The following is a 24612-nucleotide window of genomic DNA, read 5'->3' on the forward strand; positions in this document are numbered from 1 at the left end:
CACAGTAGCAAAGAAGCGCGACTTAACACATGACTGGCCTTCCCCAGCATGGGGCGGGCAGGGAAATGAAGCACTTTTGGGTCAGCGAACTGAGCAAACACCCAGGCTGCAGCGCACGGCCAAAGTCCAGGGAAAGGAGAGGGGCTGGGGTGGCCCGGCCGCCACCCAGGGGCGTGGGTTCCCTTCAGAATGTGTTCATGCAGCATTTGGGGGTCTGGGGGCGCCGAGTCCTTCTGCCCCCTCTCCGGACAGGGCTTTTTCAGTTCCTGGAAGGGGCGGCACAGGCGGGGTGAGGAGTGCCCTCGGCCCTGCGCCCTCGCCGCACTGAGGCCTGCCTGGTGCGGCCCGCAGGGCTTGATGCCCTGGGTGCATGTGGCTTTGTCCTTTCCTTTTGGTGATGGCAAACGAGGGGCAGGCCCCCCAAGAGTCCCTCTCCTCCCAGAGGCACAGCAGATGGGAAACTGAGGAGAGGCTGGGAAAGCATCCTGGGAGGTCCTATCCTCTTTGGGGAGGGAAAGGGGAGTCAATTTCCAGCGTATAAAAAAAATTAATCCCTGAAGTCATGAAGAGTGGAGTTCCTTTTTTAAATTTCTTTTTTCCTCTTTTCTGAAAAACTTTGTCTTGGAGATGTTGGCCCCAGGGGTCCAAAGTGCAGTGAGGGGGATGGTGGGGGAGGGAGTTGGCACTAGATGGCCTTGGGTGGGGTGGGTGCCCCTCCCGGCAAGGCCCAGGCTCCTCAGATGGATGTTTCGTCGCTGCTGCAGGCAGGCAGGCAGGCAGGGGGAGCAGGGGCGGGATAAAGCACAAGACAGGAGTGGGGGAATGAGTGCAGCTGGGGAACGTAAGGGAGCCTCAGGGTGTAGGAACCACCGGCCCAGGGTTAATGCAGGAAGTTAAAGAAGAGAAATCTGGAGAGGCAGGAAAGGAAAGTGACAGAAAAGGCAGACAGAGGGTTAGTTAGTCGGAGCAGAGGAGACAGTGAGCAGCTTTCACCAGAAGAAGGAAACAGAAAAGCAAGCCCAGCTCCCCACCCTCCCTCACTCTGCCCGATGCTCGGCTGGGCTGACCCCACAGGGCACCATGTTTGTGGGCATGTGGCCTGAAGGGACCTGGGCCACACTCCACTGCCCACCAGAGTGGCCTGGGGAGGCCTGGAGGCGGGGCCTCTGCGGGGCTGCACCCTGTCCCGCCCACCCAGCCACACTCACTCGGAGCCTGACGAGTCCTCATCCACTGTGCCTGCCTTGATGCTCATGGCGATGGGCATGACCCCATTCAGCTGCTCCTGGAGGCTCTGCCGGGGTGGAGGGCGGGGAGGGGGCCCACCCCGGCTGCCCTCGCTGGCCGAGGAGCCCCGGGAAGACCCTGTGCCCTGCTCCAGGGGTAGCCGTAAGAGGCTGCTCTTCTCACTGATGGTGGGCAGACACTTCTTCTTGAGGATGCCTGTGGGCCGGAGGGCGGGTGCCATGAGGAGCAGGTGGAAGGAGCATGGGGCTGCCCTCGAGAGCCCCACCAGCCACAGGCCAGCGTGAGGAGTGAGGTCGCTGATGGGGGAGCATGCAGCTGAGCATACCCCGCTCACCTTTGTGAGGTTGGGCAGAAGGGCCTGGAAGGGGACCCAGGGACCCCTCCCGAGGCAGGGCATCTCCATTCTCCCGCGGCCGCTCCTCAGAGGCCCCATTGCCACCACTGTCCTTTGCTGCGATCCCAAAGTCTCCTGGCCAGGGGACCTTCCCGGGGCCCAGGCCCCCATCTGGTGGAGAAGGGAAGTCGATGAGGCCCAGAGACGGCAGACAGCTAGGAGAGTCACCGCCCTGGTCTTGCTTCCCAGGAATCCCAGCCCCTCTGCCCTCCCACTGCCCCCAAAGGCCACAACCCTGTGCTGACCCACCCTTGGGGGTACTGTGCAGGGGCAGTCTCTCCGCCCCAGGCCCCAGCAGGCTGTCCCAGCCCGGCTCTCCAGAGAAGGTGGCCTCCGCCTCTTCCTCCTCTTCCTCCTCGCTATCTGATGAGTGGGTAGAGGCATAGGAGCCACTCTGGTCATCTTCCAGGGACAGGTCACTGTCGGAGTCTGTGTCTGGATCTAGGAAGTTGGGGAGAGATCACAGGCAGCCCATCCGCCACTGCCCACCCTCAACAAAAGTTAGGCAGCTGCGCCTCCACCACCACTGGCCGTCAGGAGGTTCCGTCCTCACCGTGCTGCTGGTCTTGACCTTCCAGGAATAGGCCACCAGGGTTCCCCAGCCCAGGGGGCCCTTGGCCAGGGTTCAGTGTGGACTCCTCCCTAAGAAAACAAGACATGCTGGAGGCATCAGCCTGGCCCCTCGCCCGGTGTCCCATTCTCTTCTCTGTTCTGGATTTTCCAGTTCCCGCCCCATGTTCCTCACTGCTTCCACTTCAGGCTGCCACCGTGTCAGCCATGGTGTGTGCTACCCAGCTCCTAGCAGCCCGGCCTGCGTCTAGCATGCCCGGTGCTCTTCTCCCCTCCCCAGCTGTCCCATCACCAGAGCTCACCTTAGCAAGAAGGGGATGTAGCTGGGCTGACTCTTGCCCGAGCGGCTGGCGCTGTGCAGAGAGCCTGCTGAGTCTCCATAGGGCTGGTAGAGCCTTCCATCTGCATAGGGGCTGGGGCAGTTGTAGGACTAGGCAGGGAAGAGAGAGGTCAGTACATGGGGGAGCCGGAAGGGGTGGCCCCAGGAAAGTGGAGGGGCCGAGGGAGCTTGCCCTAAGTTCTCCCCCCGCACATGCCCAAGACTGAAGAGACAGGCCCCACATGTTTGCTGCCCCCATTTCAGGGCCTAGTAGTGTTGTAGCTCTGCCATAGCTGTGCCAGTTCTACGCACCCCAAGTACCCCGGACTCGGCTGTATAAGGGTCTGCTGGCAAAAGATGGCACCAGGAATTATCTCCTGAGAGCATTCTGGAAGGCACAGAAGATTTACCAAGATGCACAAGGGATTCTCAGGTGTGGGGCATTTATGACCTCATTACCTGTCTTGGCCACTCCCTCATCTATTCTAAGCTCCGCTCCCATCCCTCCCAAGTCAAAAATCCCCTCCCCGACCCCAGGCCCCTTCTTCCCAGGCCACACATACCATTTCACCACCCCTTCCTCCTTCCAGGAAAGGATGTAAGGATGGAGAAAAAGTGGGACAAAAGCACAGCCTTTGTCCCTCCTGCCTCTTCCCTCTCAACTCCCCATGACCCCTTCACCTCCCTGACCCTGGCTCCCTCACCGAGGTCAGAGTGGACTTGGTGGTCAGAGCAGGGTCAGGGCTGGGCTTGCGGCTGCAGGCAAACTTGAGTGCTTTCCGGACCTCCTTGCTAAGCACCACATAGGAGAGGAAGATGAAGGGGCCCTGACAGGCAAGAAGCAGCAAGTGTCTAAGTGCTTATTAAGGCACCTCGTACCCAAGCTTCCCGCCTACAATTCCACCAGCCTCCCACAGGGCATGGGTCGGACCAGGTACCTGGATGCAATTGGAAGCAGCAAAGAGGTAGTGGAAGAGGAGGGTGTCACTGTTGACAGAGAGCAGTGCCAGTAGCCACGTGGCGCTCAGCAGCAGGAGGACAGCAAAGGAGGGCCGCAGGCCCGAGCTGGGGAGGGGGTGGGCTATGAGTCTGGCCGTGAGGCCTCCCATGCCGATGCCCGTCCACTGCCAAGGCACCCACACCCCATACTCACACAGGGCCTTTCTTCTCAAAGCCCTGCCGCTGGGCAGCACAGGATGCCCGGGCCGCCAGGATGTACAGGAAGACACTCATCTAGCAGGGGAGGGGGACATGTGAGGGGGACCATCAGGGGACAGACAGCTTCCACCACACCCTATGGAGGCCTCAGCAATTCCTAAAGGGGATCCTGAGGTCACACTCAGCCTGCTCGCCCCCAGCCGCTTTCCAGCACTTACCGAGACAGCAAAGGCCACGGGGCCAGCGAAACTCCAGATGAGCGTATCGTAGACGGAGAGCCAGCAGAAGTCAGGGTTCCCATAGCCCTCCGGGTCCAGGCCCACGGCTAGACCTGGTGACAGCAGCGGGGAAGGGGTGATCAGGGACTTGGAAATCAGTCCGGCGGTCAAGTGGGCTCCTAGGGCCAGGTGCAGGGGATGGGGGCTTCTGCCCACCATCTGTCCATGCCGTCCTCTCCAGGATGGGGGACCCTGTCCCTGAGTGGGGGTGTCAATAGCTGAGTTAAACCAGAGGGATACTTGTGGAGAACCTGGCCCGGGCATAGGGATGTGGGCCTCTGGGCCTGGGATGGGAGTGGGAGAAGGTGGCGTGAAGATGGACGTAGGCCCTAGGGATGTAGAACCTCAAGGCCCGGGATCGGGGGTGGGGGTACCTGTGATGAAGGCGGGCACACCCCAGCCTAGCATGTAGTAGAAGCGCATGGGGCCGGCATTGACGTCGCGCACCTCAGTGAGCGCCCGGTACAGGTGCAAGGCCTCCAGCAGAGCCCAGGAAAAGGTGCAGAGGTACAGGAAGTGCAGCAGGATGGCGATGACTGTGCAGGCAAACTGAGGGCCCAGGCCGCGCCCAGTCAGTGACCAAGGCACACCTAGAGTGTGGGTCCTGCTCTCGCCAGACAGGGGAGGAGAGCCTGGGTGTTGGGAGGTGCTTCAGGGGGAGTCTGGGCCAGAGGAAGGTACCTCTCGGGTGCTGGTGAAGTAAGGGGGAGCTAGAGAGGAGGAAACTGGGGGCCAGGCACTAGGCTGGCTCTTTATCAGTCGGTACTGCAGGAGCAGGGATTGAGGGGGCCGCTGGGGAGGATGCCTGTGAGGGCTGGGCACTGGGGAAGCTTTCTGCGTGAGGAGGAACTTCTTACAGGGAGGTCAGCCTGGTTGATTCCCAGGAGGAAGACCAGCTGAGCTAGGCCCAGGGCGGCAGTCAGGTTCCGTTGGATGCCGTGCTGGTTGGAGCGCAGGGCACGCAGAATAGTGAGGAAGAGGAAAGTGAGCAGTAGGGCAGCCAAGGTGACCCCTAGGGCCACATAGGTCAGCGTCTTCAGTGGCAGGATCTCCCCATTCTGCAGGGTGGGTGGCAGAGAGCCAGAGGGATTAGGAAGGGCGGGGCCTGAGCACCTAGTCCAGTGCCCTTGGCTCCCACCCCCAGCTCTGCAGCTACCCCTGGTGGGGCCAACCTCCCGCCTGGACACGTCCATGAGCACAGCGAAGCTCGTCATGTGGTTGCACTGGCAGCTGACGTGGCTCTCGTTGCGGAAGACGACTTCGCAGCCTCGGGCTGACCAGCCACCTGTGCCACTGACCCTGCGTGAGGGAGGCAGGGTCAGGAGACAAGAAGGGTGGGGTGCCCAGGGGCCTGAGCTCTCCGCCCAAAGCCTTGGGGGCAGGGCAGTGCAGGCTCACAGGATCGAATGGTTCCAGAAGACACAGATGGGCTTCGTCCGCTCCTCCGTCTCCAGCAGTCGGAACTGCACCGTGACTGGCTTGTCCAGAGCACGGGGCAGAAGCTCCTCGTCGTCATGGACGCTGATGCTCACCACGGGCGTGTTGATGACAGGGCGTTTGGGAACTCTGGCACGGGGCAGGCGGGCACACAGTCACCACGGTAGTCGCGTGACTGGAGGACGCCCCTAATCACTCTGAGATGCCCCCAACCCCTGGCCCCTCTCTGTGCCTCACCCACCCGACCTGCCCCCCCCCCCACTCCTCGTCTCCCCAGCCGCTCACCTCAGGCTGCGCTTGTCTGGGTCGTAGTTATGGGGCAGCAGCCCAGCCAGGGTGCGGTAGATGATGACACTGGCCACCGCCTCACCCTGACTCAGCTCCGGGTGCCGCCGCTGACGCCGTGCCAGCTCCTCTGGCTCCTGGGCCTCTCCAGGGCCCGCGGGCCTGACCACGGGGGGCGTTTCTGGGATGGGGACACTGTCCACTCAGCTGGGTCCTGAGCAGATGCCCAGGCCTGGCCCCTGACCCACCCCTTGGCCCCCACTGACCTCTGAAGACGGACTCAGGCAGGATGACCGTTGTCTCAAGGTCCGGGGGCCGCTCCCCTCTCAGCGCCTCGTAGCGGGGCAGCTTGGCCCCAGCGAAGTTCCCCTTGTCCAGGCGAACTACAGAGATGACTAGGGAGAGGTCACAGGTCAGGCCCCCGGTGAGGTGGGCACGGCCGCCCTTACCAGAGACTCTCCCTGAACCCTCCCACCCTGGCAGCAGCCTCACCAATGTTGGGCGTGACGATGGTGAAGGGGCTTAGGTAGGTGTGCCGCATGTTCTGGGCCAGGGCACTGGCGTAGGCCTCATAGTGCTGGAGCAGCCAGGCGGTACCACCCTCCGTCTGCTGGATCAGCTCCCAGTGCCGCTTGTTGGCTGCATCCAGGAGGGCACTGCCCACCTGCAGCAGATTCTGGGGGAGGGGCACGGTCACGGTGGGCTGTGCCTGCATCCTCACTCCTCGTCCCCACCACCAGGCCCCAGCCTGTACCTAGACCAGCCCTGGCTCGCCCCCCCCCCATGCCCCTCCCTCTAATCCAATCCTTCCTCCTCAGTCTCTAAGAGTTTCCCACACAGATGTTATTAGATGCTGGTTCCTCCCTGTCCTGGCACGACGGGCAGGGCCTCTCCTCCAAGAAGCCTGATCAGACCAGGCCCCAGTACAAACGTTATTTTCTACGGGCGCCTTGCTATGAGAAGGGTTAGGAAGAGGTGCTCTAAATTACCCATATGCTGGGCCATGGCTCAGGGGGTCTCATGGGGGCCTCATGCTGGCTGGGAGCTCCCCAAAGGCGGGGGTGGGGAGTGCCCCCCACTTTGCCCCAGGTGGCCAGGAGCAGGCTCACTCACCGTGACCTCCACCCACCCAGCCATTCCTGCCCCCTCCAAGCCCCACCTCGGTGAAGTGCACATCCTGTGTGGCGGACAGCCCAAAGCCTCGCTGGGTGCTCTCGTGGGCCAGTAGCCGAGTGGCCAGCTGGTAGGCCACCTTGACGTCACTGCCGAAGTAGCCAGCCGTGTGTTGGGTAGCGTTACGCAGAAGCAGGGCCAGCCGCTGGGAGCGCCCCGAGTCCAGGCCTGACTCGTTTCGCTGCAGCCGCTCAGCCTGGGACCAAGATAGGCTGGGGGGTCAGCACAGGAGTGAGGTACCCAGAGAGTAGAACTGGAACTCTAGAGTAAAAGGACTCAGGAAAGGGGAGAAATGGCCTCCAGGTGGGGGCCCTGGGAGACAGGAGCTGGAATTCCAGAGTCCCCTTTCTCAAAGCTGGGGAGGCGGGCAGGTCATACTGGGCCAGGGCAGGGGGCGGGGGTAAGGAGATGGAGATGAGAAGTTCCACTTACAAAGCCCTTCAGCTCTGAGAAGGTGACTGACGTGCAGTTGAAGAGGTTTGGGGGGAGCCACCCTCTGTGCTCGTCACAGTGGCGCACAGCAGTCCCTGGGGGAAGGCAGCCAGGAGGGCAGGCCTCAGGGAGAGACACAGGAGGCTGCCGAGACCTGGCTGAGTTCTGCTGGGGGCCAGCCCCTCACGGACCAGAGGCGGGAGACAACCAAACAAGGGCCCTGCCGTCTCCCTGTGAAAACAGGGAGACGCGTGTGGAGAACACCAGAGCCAAAACCTCTGTAGGATCAGCCCAAAAAAGGGCTACAGGAGCATGGGGCACGTGGTCCCCTCAAGCCCCCAGACGTGGCTGTCCCTCTCCAGCCACCACCTTGAGCTCTCTGCCACTCACTCTCTACTTCTGAACTCTGCTGACCGTCAGTCCAAGGACCAGCGCCAGCCCCCATCCTGCGGCTGGGTCCCCTGGGACAGCACCTCACCTCCCCTACTCCCCAGACCATCTTTCTAGTGGCATAACTCCAGCACCAGGTGGTGAGCTGAGGACAGGAACCCTGTGTGACTCATCTTTGAATCTCTAGCACCCAGCCCTGTGCCATGCACACTGCAGGTTTTTTAGCACTTTTGTTATGAGTCCAAGATATAGGCACCTTTCATTTAGGCAACCTTGGGAGCAGGGGAACGGTGAGCCAAGGAAGCATGGGATATGGAGTCCCCAGGACCTGGAGGCTGAAAGTGGGGTCCTATGATCAGTAGCCAGGGGCTCCCCACCCTCACCCCACTGATGAAAGGCCAAGTCCTCAGTCTCACATTCTGGGCCTCCAGCACCTACCAAAGGAGCCTTTGGGGCAGGGGGCAGCAGCAGGCAGCCCGAAGCGGGTACGGGGCCACCAGATCCCAGCCTCGATGGCCCGTGGGCAGCTGTCATAATTCACTGCAGGGAAGCACACACCGTCACTCAGGAGCAACTGTCCCCCTACAGCTCTGGCCAGGCTCCCCAGCCCCACCCTGTGCAGCCTCAGGCCTGCAACCAGCCCCTGCTCCTGGCCTCCCTGGGACACCAGGGCCTGGCACACAGCAGGGAGGGCCACCCATCTACCACAAGAGCCCCACCTTCACAGCCGTTGGTGGTGACCTCAGCAAAAGGGTTGTCACAGCGATCACACTGGCGCCCAATGACACCTGGCTTGCATGGACACTGGCCATCCTCAGGGTCACAGACTCGGGACAGAGAGCCCGTGGGGTAGCAGTCACACAGCAGGCAGGCGGGGCTGCCAGGGGGCCGGTAGTGGTTCTCCTGGGAGGGGAGAGGGAGGATGGGGTCACTGGCTCAGGCTCTCTTCCCTGGATGCTCATGGATCCTTCACTGTGGCCCCTCTGGAGAGAGGCTCCCTGACCTCAGGTCCCCACCAAGAATGGTACATTCAGAGTATGTAACAACTGGTAATGTTTTGGAGTTTAATCCATCAGGGAGACACCAATCAGAACAGGCTGCAAACAACCAGTATAGCTGACCCAGAGCTCACTGGTTAAGTACAGGTCCTGGACGCCCCACGCCCCAGACACACGAGGACAAACAGCCGCTTGCCCACCCTAGTGGAGCAAAGGCGCATAAGCCCGCAGCTCTCTGCAGAGTCTTCCTTCATTGTCCCCCTACAAGGGCCCAGGAGGTACAGAACAGAGGCCAAGGCAGCCGCTATGGAGGCCAAGGTCGGGGCTGTCACCTTGCAGTGGCACTCGCCGCTTGTCTTGTTGCAATCTGGATCGAAGCCTTTGCTGACGTCACAGTTGCATGGGCCGCATGTGGGGTGTCCCCACCAGCCTCGGGGGCAAGGCTGGTCAATCCTGCGGAGAGGGACCAGGCAGGACTGGGCTCCCTCTGCCACCCGTCTGGCGTAGCCATGTGTGACCCTTCTGAGCCTGGCTGTGGCTCAGCCAGGTTCTCAGTGCTCTGAGGGACACATCAGACACAGGCAGTGCCACTGGGACCTGCTGCTGCCTGCAATGGTCCACTTACCTGGTCTCACAGTATGGCCCAAGGAAATTTGGGGGACACTCGCAGATATAGCCATGGGGGTCACTGGGCTTTCGGGTACACACGGACTGATGCTCACATGGGTTCAGGTCACACACGTTAGTACAGTTGTCACCATAGTAACCTGGGACCAGAAGGACAGGAGAGGCTCAATCCCCACCTTCCCCTGGCACTTTCCTCAAACCTGCCTTCATCCATCTCTTTCTATTCTGAGCAGCTATACCAGCTGGCTCTGGCTTTGTAGTGCAGGAGGAGAGGCTCAGAGAGGTGATGTGACTGGCCCCAGGTCACATGGCAGAGCCAGAGTGAACCGTCGCCACCCCGCACTTGCTAACCTGCCCCATTTCCCTGGATCCCTGACATACCTGGATCGCAGCTGCAGGAATAGCTGTCCCAGTCGTCACTGCAATAGCTGTTGGCAGGACATGGGTTCGAGTCACAGGGGTCTGGCAGGCTACAGCCTGGCTCCACATTGATGCTTTCCCCACGGCTGGGGTCCAGACTGCTAACACCCTCGGGCGTCTCGCTTACCCGAACACCCTGGGAGGGACAAGGTAGTGTTGGCTCTTTGTGGAGCGGGCCTCCAGCCTCCAGCCGTTGGAGATGAGAAGGCAGGGCAGGAGGCTTACCTGCAAACAGCCCTGGAAGCCGCGGGCCACACCACTGGCCGGCCCAGGCACTCCCCCGACGGTAATGTTGCTCAGGTGTAGCCCATGCAGCCGGGGGCCCAGGTTGCCCTCTGCCCGCTGCTGCCCATAGTCGAAGGACAGGATGGCATGGCCGGGGTCCCCACTGGCTCCCAGTGCCAGCTGTGCATGGTGCCAGTCACCATCATTGGCCCGGCCTGGCTCCAGCTGGAGAGACGAGGCCTGGAGTCCAGTGCCCTCCACGCTCAGCACCACGTGGCCCTCCTGAAGCTGGCACCAGAAGAAAAGAGGGTCAGCAGACCGCCTTAACGGGCTCTTCTTCCAGCCCACTGTCCTCCTTCCTGGACCACCAAACCCAGCCTGCTGCCCAGCTGAGGCCAGAGAGGAAAAGGTATTAATTATTTCCCTTGGGCCCAAGAGATGGCAGCAGTGATCCACCAAACGAACCTAGCTGTCTTTCTTTCCAGGGAAAGGCCCCACCCAGCCATCTCTGACCAACCCTGGCCTGGGCCCGCCTGCCCCACCCCTCTCTGCATCACCTGCAGGGTGATGGTGCTGCGTCCCCTGGTGACAGCCTGCAGCAGGACGCCGTCGGCCTGGCGTGTGCGGAACATGAGGCTGAGGTGCCAGGGCTGAGAGATGGGCAGTGAGAGGCCATGCCAGGCCACCAGGCTGCTGCCCAGGAAGCGCTGCGGGTTGGCCATTTCTGGGGAGACAGATAAAGGCAGACTCTGAGAGGCGGAGCGCCCAAGTGCCCCAGGGGGTATGATGCTCAGCAGGGGCGGCTCCCCGGGAGGCAGGGCACTGGCCCTCCTAGTGCCCCCTCTCCACGGCAGCCCCGCCCCGCAGAGCAATCACCTGCCCTGGGCCGGCACCACACTGTGCCCAGGCCTGCCTCTGACTGGGCCCTTTGTCTCCCGTGCTACCCTCTCAGGGCTCTGCCCAGACACGCTTTTCTACCCACAGCCCAGCTCAGCCGGGCCCTGCCCAGTGCCTGCCCGGACCCTGCCAGTGTTCCCAGCGCTGCTGACAGCTCCCAGGCCCCGACCTCTGAGGGCTGCCCCCTACCCTGGGCACAGCTCTTGCCCCCGAAGCCCAGAGGGCACTCGCAGCTGAAGGCATCCCACTGGTTCACACAGGTGCCCCCATTGTGGCAGGTGTCGCTGGCACACACGTTCTTCTTGGCAGGGCAGCCTAGAGTGGAGAGAAGGGCGCTCAGGTGGAGGCTCCCAACAGAAAACCTGTGGCAGTGGCTGGAGGGGCCTCCGAGACCCGCCATGTGCAGGGGTCCCCACAGCAGGCACACCCCTCCTCTCTGCGTAGGGCCCATGGCCTCAGCCCCTACCCCAGCTCCCATACCGGGCACGGTGCCGTTGTTGGCAATGAAGTCGGCCATGTCGACATGGCGGCTGTCCACCTGCAGGTTCCTCATGCAGCCCACGAAGTGCCGGGTTCGGACAGGGAAGCTCTCAGGCAGGTCAGGCACCCCGCCCAGCAGCAGGGGCCCTGTCAGGTCCAGAGACCTGGGGGAGCAAAAATGGCTGTGACATGAGGGAGAGTGGGGTGCTTCCGGCTCTTCCTCCTCACTGAGCCCTGCCGCCAGGCCAGGAGCCCAAGGGGCCCTGCAGAGCAGCCAGGGGAAGGGGAGCCTCAACCCGGAGCTGCTCTCATCTGATACCCACCCCTCCCCAGACCGCTGCACGAGGCCCGGCTCTAGTCCCCCAATCTTGCCCGCTCCCGCCTCCCACTCCAGCCCCCGCAGAGGGCTGAGCAGGGGCAGAGGGAAGCAAGGCGAGGGAAGACCCCCGTCTGAACTGGTCCACATTTCAGGGCCCCCAAAGGCCCCCCTACAACCCTCCCTCCCTGACCGGCCCACACCTCACCGCAGCCCCAGCCCTCTCGCCTGCTTACTTCTTGCTGCCACCCTGGGTGCCCTGGGCAGCGCAGGAGTAGTTGCCCAGCACAGCTCCGAAGCGCAGGGCCACCCCTGAGTCACAGCCATCCACGGTCACCACAGCCACCTTCTGCTCGGATGGGCCCTGCGGGAGCCCTGTCTGACCCAACAGTGGCTGTGGACAGGGAAGGGCAGAGATGGGAAAGAGTGGGCAAGAGCCACTCAGGTCATGGGCCAGGCACTAACTCACCCCCTGTGTGTACACACACACCCACATATACGTGTGTGTGTACACAAACACACATGCACACTGATGTGTGCTCACATGACTTACGCACCTTACCTTCCTCAACGTCTACTCAAAGTTTCTGCCTACTAGAACAGGAAGCATCTACACCACCCAGCGGAATGGGAATGCCCAGCAAGGTGGCAAGTTCCACCCCTCCCTTCCCCCCTTTCAGCCCGAAGTGCCATGACCAGCCCCTGGGGAGGCAGTGCCAGCCAGGTCTAGGTGAGCACCTGAGCCAAGGACAGAACCCTCCAGCTCCTTGACCGCCTCCCACACCCACCTTATTGTAGTACTTCAGCTGCACTGTGTGCCACTGGCCGTCACTGACCCCTCCGGGCACGAACGGGGACACGGTGGTGGTCGACTCCCCTGGGGAAAGGACCCAGGTGAGCTGGGACACCAGATGAGGGCTGGGAATGGGGAGGGGATGCTCATGGTTGGGCTGGGCCCAGATCTGGCTGGGAGAGTGTGTGACTTGGGGTCAAGGGCCGAGAGACACGGGGCCTCTAGGAGATGGGCAAGGACATGGGGCAAGCGGGATCACCTGCAGAGAAGGTGAGCTGGACCTGCTCCTGGATCACCTCGAGGGCCACAAAGTCATGCTTCTCGTTGAAGCGCCCATTGTACAACAGCAGCCCATCACGCTCCTTGGTGGCAAACCTGAGTAGGAGTGGGCGATGGGGGCACGCAATGGGGCACCCACCTGGATGCCAGCACCCCAGCCACCTAACCAGCCCTGATCCTACTCAGGACTCTCCAGAAGGCTGACTCCTTGGCCGAGGCTATGGGCCATGTGGCTAGGGTGTGGAAGATGAGCCCAAACCAGGACCAGAAGCAGAACCTTGGCATCCTAGCTCCCACCCTTGAGGGTGGGGTGGGAGGAGCGTAGACAGCCCTGGTGGGTGAAGGAGGCCTGCTGGCCAACTGCACAGGCAATTCCAAGTGCAGACCTGGCTCTGCCAACAACCTCTTCTGGGCACATTTGCTGCCTGACTTCCCACCTCATCCGCAGAACAGGAGGCACCAGACTCCCCCCCGGCCCCTACCCCCAGCACCCAGGAACTCACGAGAGGGCCAGGGTGAAGTGGAAGCGCTGGCGCAGGCCCCGGAAGGTGATGAAGGAGCGGGCGGGGAAGCTGCGCGTGGTCACCTGGCAGAAGGGCTTCTCAAAGTCTCCAGATGGGCAGTCGCACTTGAAGCCGCCCACCAGCAGGTTGACACAGGTGCCCCCATTCTTGCAGACACCCGGGGTGCAACGGCCTGAGCGGGCACTCACCTCACAGTGCTCACCTGGGCAAGAGGTAAGGCAGGTGAGCACCAAGTGCCTGGGGAACTGGGACTCCTTTGCATCCAGTGATCCCTTCGTGGTCTCCTGTAAACCCCGTAATATCCCCAAACTCTCCCAGGCATCCACACTTCCTCTCATGTGCAAACTCAGCCATTCTGTGCTGTGCGTGGCGCACTGGGCTGTTCTCACCACAATCCCATACACGGCTGTCCTGCGAGTTCCTTGAGGCTCCCAGTCCCTTCCATACCCCTGTTTGGACCTCGAGAGCACAGGCCCACGAGGTCCCTGATTATAAGGGCCATGTCCTAGCGGCCTTTGGTGTCAGGGCTACCAAGCAAGCTTAGGGGTGATCTGGCCCCTTCAGGGGTGAATGTGCATGGAGGGAAGGGCCTGCAGGACAGCATGAGGGCTGGTGCCAACCCCTGCTTCCTCCCTCCCTCCCACTGGTGCTTTTGTCCCTGTCAGGCACCAAGATCAGTTTCCCTCCCTGGGGATAAGACAGGCTTCCACTTGGATCTGTCGGAGTTATGGGATGGTGTGGGCCGGAAGCTGGGGACTTTCCAGAAATGGGGCAGGGAACTCCCACCCTGAGCCCTGGGGTCCAGACTGAGGACCTCTGTGCACTTGGGAGATGCTGAGAGAGCAGGGAACTGAGCCCTGGGGGCAGACCAGGATTCAATGGAGGAGATGAAAATTCCAACAATATCAGATGGAAAAATCCACCCTTTTCTCTCCCTCCCCATTCCCAGATTCTAGAGATAGGTTCTCAGCTCCAGTGCCTGGTGACAGGCTCTAGTTTCCATGGAAACTGTTGTTCGCCTACTCTAAGCACCCCCCTACCCCATCCTCCTGGACAAAGACTTCCCTCCCCTCCCCCAAGCCCACCCCTCTGCTCCCCACCCGCCCCTCCACCCACAGTAGCAGCTGAGAGGAGTCAAGTCTGGCAAGTTCTGGGCAGGAAGATGCAGCAGGGGTGGCAGTGGGGCTTACCTACCACTGCTGGCAGAGCCAGTGGGCATAGCTCTGGAGGAGAGGGAGCAAGCCCTAAGGCATGTGGGAAGGAAGGGCCCAAGGAGGAGAGAAGGGGGTGTCCTGAGGAAAAGCAGGAGCCTGAAGGGAGGGGTCAGGAGCACAAAGCAGAGGCAGTGAGCATCCCAGGGAGCGGCTTGGGACAGGATGTGTTAAGACCCCTGGAAACATGCCAACAGGGAGACCTCTTGGTCAGGACCCTGTTTTACACACCTGGGCAAGGGTGGGGCTATTCTGTTCAGGGTCACACACAGGTGCGATAATCTGAAAACCACTATCCCCATACCCAAACCCTCCAGTTTCCCCAGCTCTTCTGTGCCTTACTCTCAATACCTAGGGAGAAAAGCACTTGCTGCAGCTCAGAAAGGTAACTCACTCAGCAGTGGGGAGAGATCAGGTACTAGGCCCAGCCTCATCTCTAATCCAGATGAGACCTGGAGCAAGTCACCTGATCTCAGCGTTCCCTTAAATCACAGCCAAAACTTCCTACAGGCCAGCTCTTTACCTGTATTAAATCAGTCCTCACAACCACCTTATCATGTGAATAGATTCATCATCCACTTAAAAAATACTGAGGCGGGGCTTCCCTGGTGGCGCAGTGGTTGAGAGTCCGCCTGCTGATGCAGGGGACATGGGTTCGTGCCCCGGTCCGGGAAGATCCCACATGCCGCGGAGCAGCTGGGCCCGTGAGCCATGGCCGCTGAGCCTACGCGTCCGGAGCCTGTGCTCCGGAGAGGCCACAACAGTGAGAGGCCCGCCTACCGCAAAAAAAAAAAAAAAAAACTAAGGCACAGAGACGTTAAGTAACTTGCCCAAGGTCACCCAGCTAGTATTGTCAACACTGGGATACAAATGCAAGCAGCTTGGCTCTAGAGCTAGAGCTGACCTCAGTTACACCACCTGGGGGTGGGGGGTGGGTAGGTGGCCGAGAAGAAGGGCTCCCCTCTCTGCCTTCCTCAATAGGTGGCTGTGAAAGAGCAAGTGGGACTTGTGAATGGCCAGCATACCCTGTACCTTACTCTGGAAAAGAACGAGGCCACCCCTGTCCTTAGCCTGATTGTGCTGGCACCGCGGCATTAGCCCCCCAGAGCCGCCCCCAGGGGTCCCACTCCCTCGGTGAGGGCTCACCGGTGTAGCCATCACGGCAGAGGCAGGTGTAGCCACCCTCACGGCTGCGGCAGCGGCCGTGGGAGCCGCAGGGCCGCGAGTAGCAGAGGTCCACCTCCGTCTCACAGTAGTCACCCGTGAAGCCAGGCGGGCAGCGGCAGCGCAGCCCCCCGACTGGGTGAATGGGCCGGAAGAGCACGGAGGGGGAGGCGATGAAGGGCGCGGAGGAGTCGAAGCGCAGCACCGACACGCAGCGCATGTAGTTCTCGCAGGGCTCGCGCAGGCAGATGTTGTCGTCGAAGGGCAGCACGCGCTGCGCCGAGATGGCCGTGAGCAGACTGCGGTTGAGGTACAGGCGCTCCTGCAGGTCCTCAGAAGGCAGGAAAGGAGGCCCGCCCCCGGGCCCTGGCGGCTGACCCACTGACAGGCTCACATTGAGGATGTGGCCGCCCGGGGCGTCGGTGTCCCGCTGCACGTTGAAGACCACCACGTGGTCTGGGGGTGTGGCCAGCGTGGCGGCCACGGCCTGGATGAAGAGACCCAGTAGGGGCGACAGGAAGCGCTCGGGTGACATGTCCTCCAGGCGCAGCGTGATGCTGTGCGTGAGCATCTCGTCGGTGATAATGGTGACGCGCAGTGCACACTGAGCGGTCACACTGTGCACACCATCTGCGGAGAGGTGAGACGGTCAGCACCTGGGGAGGGCAGGGTTGCCAAGCCATAGACCTGGCCCCGGGCAGAAGCAGCCGGAGGAGGGAGTGAGTGCGGGCTGAAATGCCGCCTGCACACTCTTGCATTGCCCAGTTGCCAAGAAAGGGTCCTCTTTTCTAATTGGCATAAAGGTGCCCTAGGAGGTATGTGTACCTCACCTGAGGGAGAGTCACTCCATGACGGCTCAGCCCGCATGGGCACTTAAGGGGGATTGATTTTCAGAACTTCTCATTGCATACTTCCCAGAAACCCTCTGTTGTGAAGCACGGGCACATCTTTTAATATTTGTGCACCTTTCCCTGCCCAAGCCACGGGTCCTGCTGCCTTATAACAGACCAGGTGCCTTCCTGCACAAGAATCTTATTTCGCCTTTTTCTTACCTTCCTACAGGGCCCAGAGCACCATGAGAGACCCACAGATACAATCCTTCTGCCCCTCAGCCTCTATTTCTCAACACTACCATAACTCTGACCCTGGCCATGTTCCCCCTCCCCCACTGCAGTAGAGAATGGAGGGTGAACTGGGTCAGTGGGCCACCCAGTCCCCCTCCCACTGAGCCCCATGGCTGCTTGGGCTCAGGCCCGCTATCCCCATGGCAACGCCCCACACAAAGCATTCTTCCCGCCCAACTCTCTGGGCTGCAGAGGGTAGCCTGGGGGGTCCCACCCCAGGAAATCCAGCTGAGCCACCTTATGGGTGGTAGTACCGCCCACTGGCCTGATGCTGTGGCGCTCTGGGGGTCAGAGATGGAAGGGCCTGGGCAGCTCTCCACCCTGAGCCCCAGACAAGAGCCCCACTGGGCTGAAGTCTCCTCCGGCCCCAGAGCCTCTGGCTACTCATCACCCACTTGGCTAACCGCATTATAGCCAAGTGCCTGCCACACCCCCAGGCCACACACTCACTTATAAACAGCTAAGTACTAACACTCTGGCGTCTCACTCCACCTACACACCCTAAGCCCCGAAATACCATACACACCTGAATGCACAAATACATGGCAATGGATTTTATTTAGCTCAAAATGAAAGCTGGAGGCCAAGGGGAGAGGGAAATGACTTGGCAGGGCTATAAAGGACATTCATCTTTTTTATTTACTACAATGTCCTACGCATAGTAGGTGTTCAGTAAGATGTTCATGAGGATTTATTTGGTCTCCATAATGAAGAAATGGTCTTTAAAACACAGCAGGAGGGGCCCGGGTAGCTATTAAAAAGGACACCCTAGCAGGAATGGGACAGGAGCTGGTGTTTCTGCGGTGGGGTGGGAGTAGGAAAGGGATCTGGGAACAGATCCTGCTTCTGTGTCACAGCGACATGAGGTGGCTGACTGCACTGGCGGCTGGGAAGGCTAAAGCCAGACACCCATCTCAGCCATGTCCTCGGCCCACTGCCCACCTGCCCTCCAGCCGCATTGCTTGAGAATGCAGGGCCCGCCTGCTCTCACCAGCAAGCCTGTTTGTCATCACTCACTTCTGCTCCTCCTTCTCTTGACTTGCTGCTACTGAACAAGCTGTTCCTTCCTACCTGGCCTATCCAGACACCAGCCCACGGCCCTCCTGGTTTTCTAACCCGCTCTAAACTCACCTTTTCCAGGAAGCCTGCCCAGATTTATGACCTCAGGCTCTACTTTTCTCCCTCTTTCAGACCCCCCTGCACTTAGTTATGGAGCTGGCACAGGGCTCTTGTGTACCTGGTGCCCAGTTATTCCTTGGTGGGATAATCCCTCCAGGCAGAATGCAGCCCAAGAGTCCACACAGAGTACTTCTAACTAATCAGGGAGGGGAGGGGGCAGTCAAGAGAAACCTCACCACCACTCAGCCCTGGGAACAAGCACTCCTCCCTATGTCCCCCCTCCGTCATCCCAGGCCCCGCCTGTGCCCCTTGCCCAGTGTGTCTCTGTTGCTTCCCATCTGGTCCACCATCTGTGGCCACCTGCCCCCTCTGCTATTGTCCCCCATCCCAGCAGTCAACCTACTGCTCTCTGTTTCTTCTTTGTTCCTCTCTCCTGCCTTGACCTGGGTCACCCCTCAGGTGCAAAAGGCAACGGTGGAAACAGGGGTGGGGGGGTGCGTTACCTGAGCCATCCTCCTGGGAAGAAAAAGGTTGGGATGGGCCCTGACTCCAGGAAACCCCACCTGTGTCTAGAACCCAACCTGCCATACCTGGAAAAGTGCCAAGTCCCAGACTGTGGCAGAATCAGACTCCAAGCCCCTCTTCCCCTGGCAGATATGCCAGTGGGAGTTGTAGGCCTGGAGGGGGTCTGCCACTCTGGGGAATGACCAGGCCATGGACAGGAGCTCCTGTGTGTCCTAGCAGGGTAAGGAAGAGGCAAGGAGAATTCAGGCTTCAGGGGAGCCATCCGGCCCAAGCTGAGGCAGCTGCAGCCACAGGGAACAAGAGAGGGGGAAATCAGAGAGGCATAAACACAGAGACCAAACAGGGGAAGACAAAGGCCCAGGAAAAGAGCCAGCAGTGGAGAAAGTGGGAAAGCAGGAGAGAGTCACACAGGAGATGGGGAGAGTGCAATGGAGGGGGCAGTGCAGAAGGGCCCCCAGGGGCAGAGGCGGGAAAGAAAGAAGAGACAAAGAACAAGAGAAGGAAAACAAAGGGGCAGTAGGAGTCAATCCCCCTCACCCCAGCCTCCCTGAACTTTTGGGTTGCCGTGGTGACTGCCTCCAAGGGTCAGGGCTGAGGGGAGAGGGTGGGGCTAGGGCTGGAGGGTCAGCCGAGGCCTCCCCCTCTATTCTAGGGGACCCGAGGTCTGGGGCTCTGCTCTGGTAGGAGCACGAAGGCTGGGTGGGGCCTCTGCCCATCCCACCATCACCTAGGGCGGACTGGGGATGGACAGGAGGGAGAGGCCCTTCCTCTCCACTCCTTCCGCCTGCCTCCCAGCACAGAGAAGGACGAGATAGGGGACCTCCAGCTCCCACTTACTCCTCCTGGGGAGGAACTGAGGCTTCAAGATGCACAGAGCCTTGTCCGTGACCTCTAAAAGCTCATGTGCCCTGGCTCTGATGTCCACCTGAGGAGTGGGGAGGGGAGTCATGTGTCCCCGGAAGAACCATGAGTGGAGGTGGGGGAGCTGAAGCCACACCCTGTGTCTTGCACGCCTCTCACTCCCGTCCTGGCTCAGACTCCCCAGGGTGGAAGTAAGGCCCGGCAGGCTCTTCTCTTTCTCCCCTCCCTGATGTTTCTGGAGTGAGGGTACCTTGACCCACCCATCCCCAGGGCACAGCTAACAGTGAGCCCTCATGAGGGTCCCAGGCTTGGGGAAGGGGTTCAGCAACCTGGGGCTGGCCCCCTCCTTGCTGCTGCTGCTGCTGCTGCCCACTCCCTGTAGCTGACAGAAGAGACAGGATGTCGTCCCCACCCCAACTCTCCTCCCCCAGCCCTTCTGTCCAGGGAGTCCGCAGGCTGAGCGCTTGGCCAAGCAGCTGGAATGCCCGGCCTAGGTCCCGGCCAGGCTCCCATGCCCCAGGATTCTGTTCTCTTGCCACTGGACCAGGAGGCTCTGCCCTCAGAGGCCGCCAGTCCCCTGGCTCATTGCGGTCCCCACACCCCATCCCCTGAGCCCAGGCTCTCACGGCCCGCAGGGAAGGCCTGGCGTCTAAGAACAGGCAGCCCGTGGGGCAGCAAGGGGGCCCAGAAGGCTGCAGCCTGCCCCGGGCTTGCAGCCCCTCCCCCAAGCAGGACCCCGAACCACAACCTCTGACAGTGGGGTCTGTTTGGACAGAGACAATGAGCTGTGGCCTCACTTCCTGTGGGAGCTCTGAAGGGGGAGCCGGGCCGGGCTCTTTCTGCCTGGAGGGAAAAGAATGTCCTAGACAAAGTCCCCCTCAGCCGGTCTGCGGCTCAGCCGGGAGCCAGAAGGGGCCCGACTGCAGGGTCCTGACCTCGAAGTGGCAACCCTGTGCCCCACGGCTTCAGCTCTGTCAGAGGCTGTATGAGATCACAGGGAGACCCCGGTGGGCGGGCGTGAAGGAGCGCTGAGCCGCCGGCTCGCCTCTCCTGGCCACGGTCCTCTCCATGCCTCCCCCAGCTCTCCCGGACCCCAGTCCTCCACGCGCCTTTTTTCACAATTCTTGGCAGCCGTCACCAGGGCAGCCTCACAACACTTCCCCCACCACGTCACAGGCTGGTAGGCAAGGGGCGGCCAACCGACGCAGCCCAGACCAGCCTGGGGCAGTGGGCAGGGCCAGCACAGCTGCCAGCATTTCTAGGGCTCCTTCCCAAGCTGCTTCTCACCCCTCAACCGCCGGGCCAGTACCGGGGACAGAGGCGGGTCAGCAGTTCCGCCTTGAATGGCTCTCCAGGCCCTCCCCCACGAGCCACCCCCATCCCCATGTCACCTGGGCCCTTCCTTACCTGACACCAGCACGCTCATGATGGCCTCCAGAGGTCGGTTGTTGTCCAGTGCCCGACTCAGCCTCAGCTCGCCCGTGGACGCGTTGAGCAGGACCAGGCTGAGTTCATTTCCCCGCTCGAAGCTGTAAGTCAGGCTGTCGGAGATGTCAGGGTCGTGGGCAGGCACCCGGCCGATGGCACCCCCGGGGAAGCTGCTCGAGCGGTTGGTGACATAGTTGTTGAAAAGGATCTCAAAGTTGCCCAGCACCGGTGGGTTGTCATTGCGGTCAAGCAGGCGGACGTGCACTGTAGCCCGGCTCACCAGGGGAGCCGACGTGGCCTGGATGACCAGGATGTATTCAGGCCGGTCCTCGTAGTCCAGGTCCACCAGAGCGGTCAGCTCCCCAGAGAAGATGTCCAGCTGGAAGACCTCAGGGATGTTGCCCTCCACGATCTGGTACATGATCTGGGCATTAGTGCCTTCGTCAGGGTCCGTGGCTGTGACCCGAGCCACAGCCAGCCCAATGGGGCTGTTCTCTTCAACAAACACATCAAACTCATCCTGCTCAAAAACAGGTGGATTGTCGTTCACATCCAACACAGTGACTGTCACGTCCATGGGCGTGCGAGCTGGAGGCATCCCCTTGTCCACTGCATATGCCCGCAAGGCGTACTGGGCCACATTTTCACGATCCAGCCTCCGCAGTGTTCGCACAATGCCTGACGTGGACTCTACAATAAAGTCACCATCTCCATCATCGCCTCCTTGGAAGGTGTAGAAGACCCTGCCGTTAAGGCCAGAATCACGGTCAGTGGCTGAGATCTGCAGGACACTGGTGAAGGGGGGCACATCCTCATAGACACTGCCCTGGTAGGAGTCCCGCAGAAACTGAGGGGCATTGTCATTCACGTCATTCACCAGGATCTCCAGGTAGGTGGTGTCAGACTTCTGGGGAATGCCATTGTCCCGGGCAGTGATAGCCAGGGTGTAGGACACCTGGTCCTCATAGTCCAGCTCGGCCTGGGTGGTGACAGCACCTGTGTCTGCATCGATGCGGAACTGGGGGATGCTGTCCTCCATAAAGTAGGTGATGCGGGCATTCTCGCCTGTGTCCTCATCTGTGGCACTGATCAGCACCACCGTGGTGCCTGCTGGCCGGTCCTCGTTAATATTCACCGTGTAGTGAGAGCTCTGAAATACGGGACGATGGGTGTTAGCGTCGGTGACGTTCACCACCACTTGGGCCGTGTCCTGTCGCGTGCCATCGGAGGCAGTAACAGCCAGCACGTACTGCCGCTCCAGTTTGTAGTCCAGTGGCAGGGCGAGGGACACCAGCCCCCCCCCACTCTGGCTGGTGATGGAGAAGCGGTTTCGGGTGTTGCCACTGGTGATCTGGTAAGTGATGACACTGTGGGCATCACGGTCCACGGCCGACACCGTCACCACGCTGGTGCCCACGGCCGCATCCTCATTGAGCCGCACCGTGTACTCTGGTTGGGTAAAGGTTGGGTTATTGTCATTGACATCCAGGATGGTCACGCTGACACTGGCCGAGGCAGTGAGTGCTGGGGTGCCATGGTCGCGGGCTTCTACTCCAAAGCTGTAGAAATCAACCTCTTCCCGGTCCAGCTCAGCAGCCACGGAGATCCAGCCTGTGCCATTGTTGATGGTGAAGGGGAAGTCATGCCCGACCCCCGCAAGGCGGTATTCCAGGCGGGCATTGTCACCAGCATCAGCATCGATGGCCTGGACATGGAGAACCAGGTAGCCTAAGGGGACACTCTCCAGGACAGTAGCCTGGAAGGGGGTGCTGACGAAGATGGGAGCATTGTCATTGATATCCAGGACCTGCACTGTCACCAAGCCGGAGACGTTGGAGAGAGGGGGGCGGCCGCCATCCTGTGCCCGAACCCGTAGGGTGTATTCCTTGGTCGTCTCATAGTCAAGAGGGCTCACCACGTCCAGAGCCCCAGTCTGGGCATCTAAGTAAAACTGTCCCCGAGCATTGCCACTCATGATGCTGTAATGCACCAGGGCATTGCTGCCCTTGTCTCTATCCGAGGCTGTGACCCGGAGTACCGGAGCTCCTGGGGTCACATCCTCCCGCACCTGGACCACATAGCGCTTCTCACTGAACTGGGGGGCATTGTCATTATCATCCTCCACAGACAGGAAAACAGCAGCTGTGGCACTCCGTGGACCGGGGTCCCGACCCTGATCACTTGCTTCCACTGTCAACTGGTAGGATTCCACCTCTTCCCGATCCACAGGGCCACGGGTTCGGATTACCCCAGAGCGAGGGTCAATCTCAAAGACTTCAGAGGGGCTGCCCCCAGGCCCCTCCAGCAGGCGGTAAAGAATATTGGCATTGGGAGGGGCGTCACCATCTGTGGCTCTGACGGTGAGCACCTCATAGCCCACCTCCAGGTTCTCCCTGAGGCTCTCCTTGTACTCCTGCTGCTCAAAAACAGGGTCGTGATCATTGGTATCCGTCACCAAGATGGTGAGCGTGGCCAGGGCACTGCGGCGGGGCATGCCGTGATCCTGCGCTGTGACTCTGAAGACATGGGTGCTCTTGGTCTCACGATCCAGCTCCTCGGCTGTGGTTACTGCACCAGTGATTGGGTCCAGGAAGAAGAAATGGTTGGAGCGGCTATCAAAGAGGGCATCCATAGTGTACTCAAGCCGACCTGCCTCACCCTCATCTGGGTCGATGGCCCGCAGAGATGCCACAGGGGTACCTGCTGGCTGGTTCTCGGGCACTGTGGCCTGGTAGCTGGGGGGCTGAAACTGGGGAGCTGTATTCACATTCCTCTTCCGACGTCCACCCGTGGACGCTTCTGCTGAGCTTTCCCCTGCCCTGAACCCTGGGGTCTGCACCAGCTTACAGGACTGGCATCTCAGCCGTGGGGCCTTTAAGCACAGGTGCTCATGGGGCAGGGCAAGCTTGCCCTGTGGGGAAAGGTGGCCTCCAATGCCCAGAAGACGACAGCTCCAGGGGCAGCCTTCGGGCGCTGGCGGCAAGGGGATGTGGGCCCCGGATTCTGGACACCAGACCCTCAGACCATCGTGGTGGGGCACCAGATGGCCAGTCAGTTCCGTCCCCGCATCCCTGCAGCGGATGGTGTAGAGCCAGAGGTTCGAGGATGAGGCTGGACAGAGCCAGCCCACGGGAGCGCAGGCCCCCGAGGAACCGCGTCCCCCAGGCCCCAGGGAACGACAGGGCCCCACTTGGTCTCCCAGTAGTGGCGGCAGCAGCAGCAGTAGCAGCGGCAGCGGTGTTGGAAGTGGGGCGCGGGCCGCCGGGCTCCGCATCTCTCCCTCTTCCCGGCCGGCCGGGTCAACGGCGGCGGCGGCTCCTCCTCCCGCTCCTGCCCGCCCCGCCGCGCCTCATGCCCAGGCCAGGGCGCCAGTCCCCGGGGGCCTGCTCCTTGATGCCTCACCGGAGCCCCGGCTCCCACCGTTCCCTGAGCCGGGCCCGCGCCCCGGTCACACTGACCACCACGGGCTGGCGCCGCGCCTCCACTGGCACACCCGGCTCTCGCCACCTGCGCCCGCGGACCCCGCGCGCCCTTGGCCCTGCCGGCCCCCAGATCCTCCGAGTGTTCCTCGCTCCCGCGGGATAGCCCACCTGCTCCCGCGGAGCTGCGCACCCGGACCCCGGCCCGGCCCCGGCCGCCCCCGACGGCCCCGCGCCGCCCGCTCGTGCCCCGCGTCCCCGCCGCTGCTGCTGCTGCTGTCGCCGCGGCCCCGGGCCCAGCCCCACGCTCCCTCGCCTCCCAGGCAGGCGGGCTAGCTCTGCAGAGCGGCGGCAGCGGCGGCGGCGGCGGCGGCAGCAGCAGCGGCGGCTCATTACCATAGACCTGCTCGCGCCGCCGCCGCCTTAAAGTGGCGACGCCAGCCGCACCGAAGGAGGTGGGCCCCACCCAGCGCCGTCCTCCGCACCAGTGCTGTAGAATTCAAGCAGTCCAGAGCCCC

General features: G+C 61.4%; 1 protein-coding gene across 2 annotated transcripts; it reads right to left on the reverse strand.

Moving 5' to 3' along the window:
• Nucleotides 1-129: 129 nt before the first annotated feature.
• Nucleotides 130-24229, reverse strand: CELSR2 (cadherin EGF LAG seven-pass G-type receptor 2). 2 transcript variants are annotated; one of them, XM_081226525.1, is made up of 34 exons: nt 20655-24229; nt 15601-16248; nt 13223-13445; nt 12700-12815; nt 12436-12524; nt 11884-12041; nt 11332-11495; nt 11041-11166; nt 10512-10678; nt 9955-10242; nt 9691-9865; nt 9308-9449; nt 9015-9135; nt 8404-8587; nt 8123-8224; nt 7295-7389; nt 6849-7058; nt 6182-6365; nt 5956-6084; nt 5690-5870; nt 5366-5533; nt 5140-5266; nt 4825-5025; nt 4342-4516; nt 3908-4020; nt 3685-3764; nt 3470-3596; nt 3236-3358; nt 2515-2642; nt 2196-2284; nt 1892-2083; nt 1583-1753; nt 1209-1443; nt 130-266 (listed from the first exon to the last, which is right to left on the reverse strand). In XM_081226525.1, exons 1-34 carry the CDS (start codon nt 23947-23949, stop codon nt 260-262), a joined length of 8733 nt encoding a protein of 2910 aa, XP_081082651.1. In that variant the 5' UTR covers nt 23950-24229; the 3' UTR covers nt 130-259. The 2 variants fall into 2 exon arrangements, with proteins under 2 accessions (XP_081082651.1, XP_081082650.1); XM_081226524.1 differs by lacking the exon at nt 130-266 and adding an exon at nt 325-758.
• Between the last annotated feature and the right edge of the window lie 383 nt (nt 24230-24612).

This window comes from Mesoplodon bidens, assembly GCF_964165515.1.
Source record: "Mesoplodon bidens genome assembly, chromosome: 2".
In the NCBI taxonomy this organism is placed as follows: domain Eukaryota; kingdom Metazoa; phylum Chordata; class Mammalia; order Artiodactyla; family Ziphiidae; genus Mesoplodon; species Mesoplodon bidens.

Bases quoted from the DNA above. Each gene is read 5' to 3' on its own strand.
- CELSR2 (XM_081226524.1), bottom strand. From the start codon at position 23,949: ATGCGGAGCCCGGCGGCCCGCGCCCCACTTCCAACACCGCTGCCGCTG. The intron at 8,225-8,403 runs GTGGGGCTCTTG...GCTTCCCTGCAG, and splicing joins CACCACCAACGGCTGTGAAG to TGAATTATGACAGCTGCCCA. The intron at 3,359-3,469 runs GTACCTGGTCCG...CTTGCCTGTCAG, and splicing joins CTGCTTCCAATTGCATCCAG to GGCCCCTTCATCTTCCTCTC.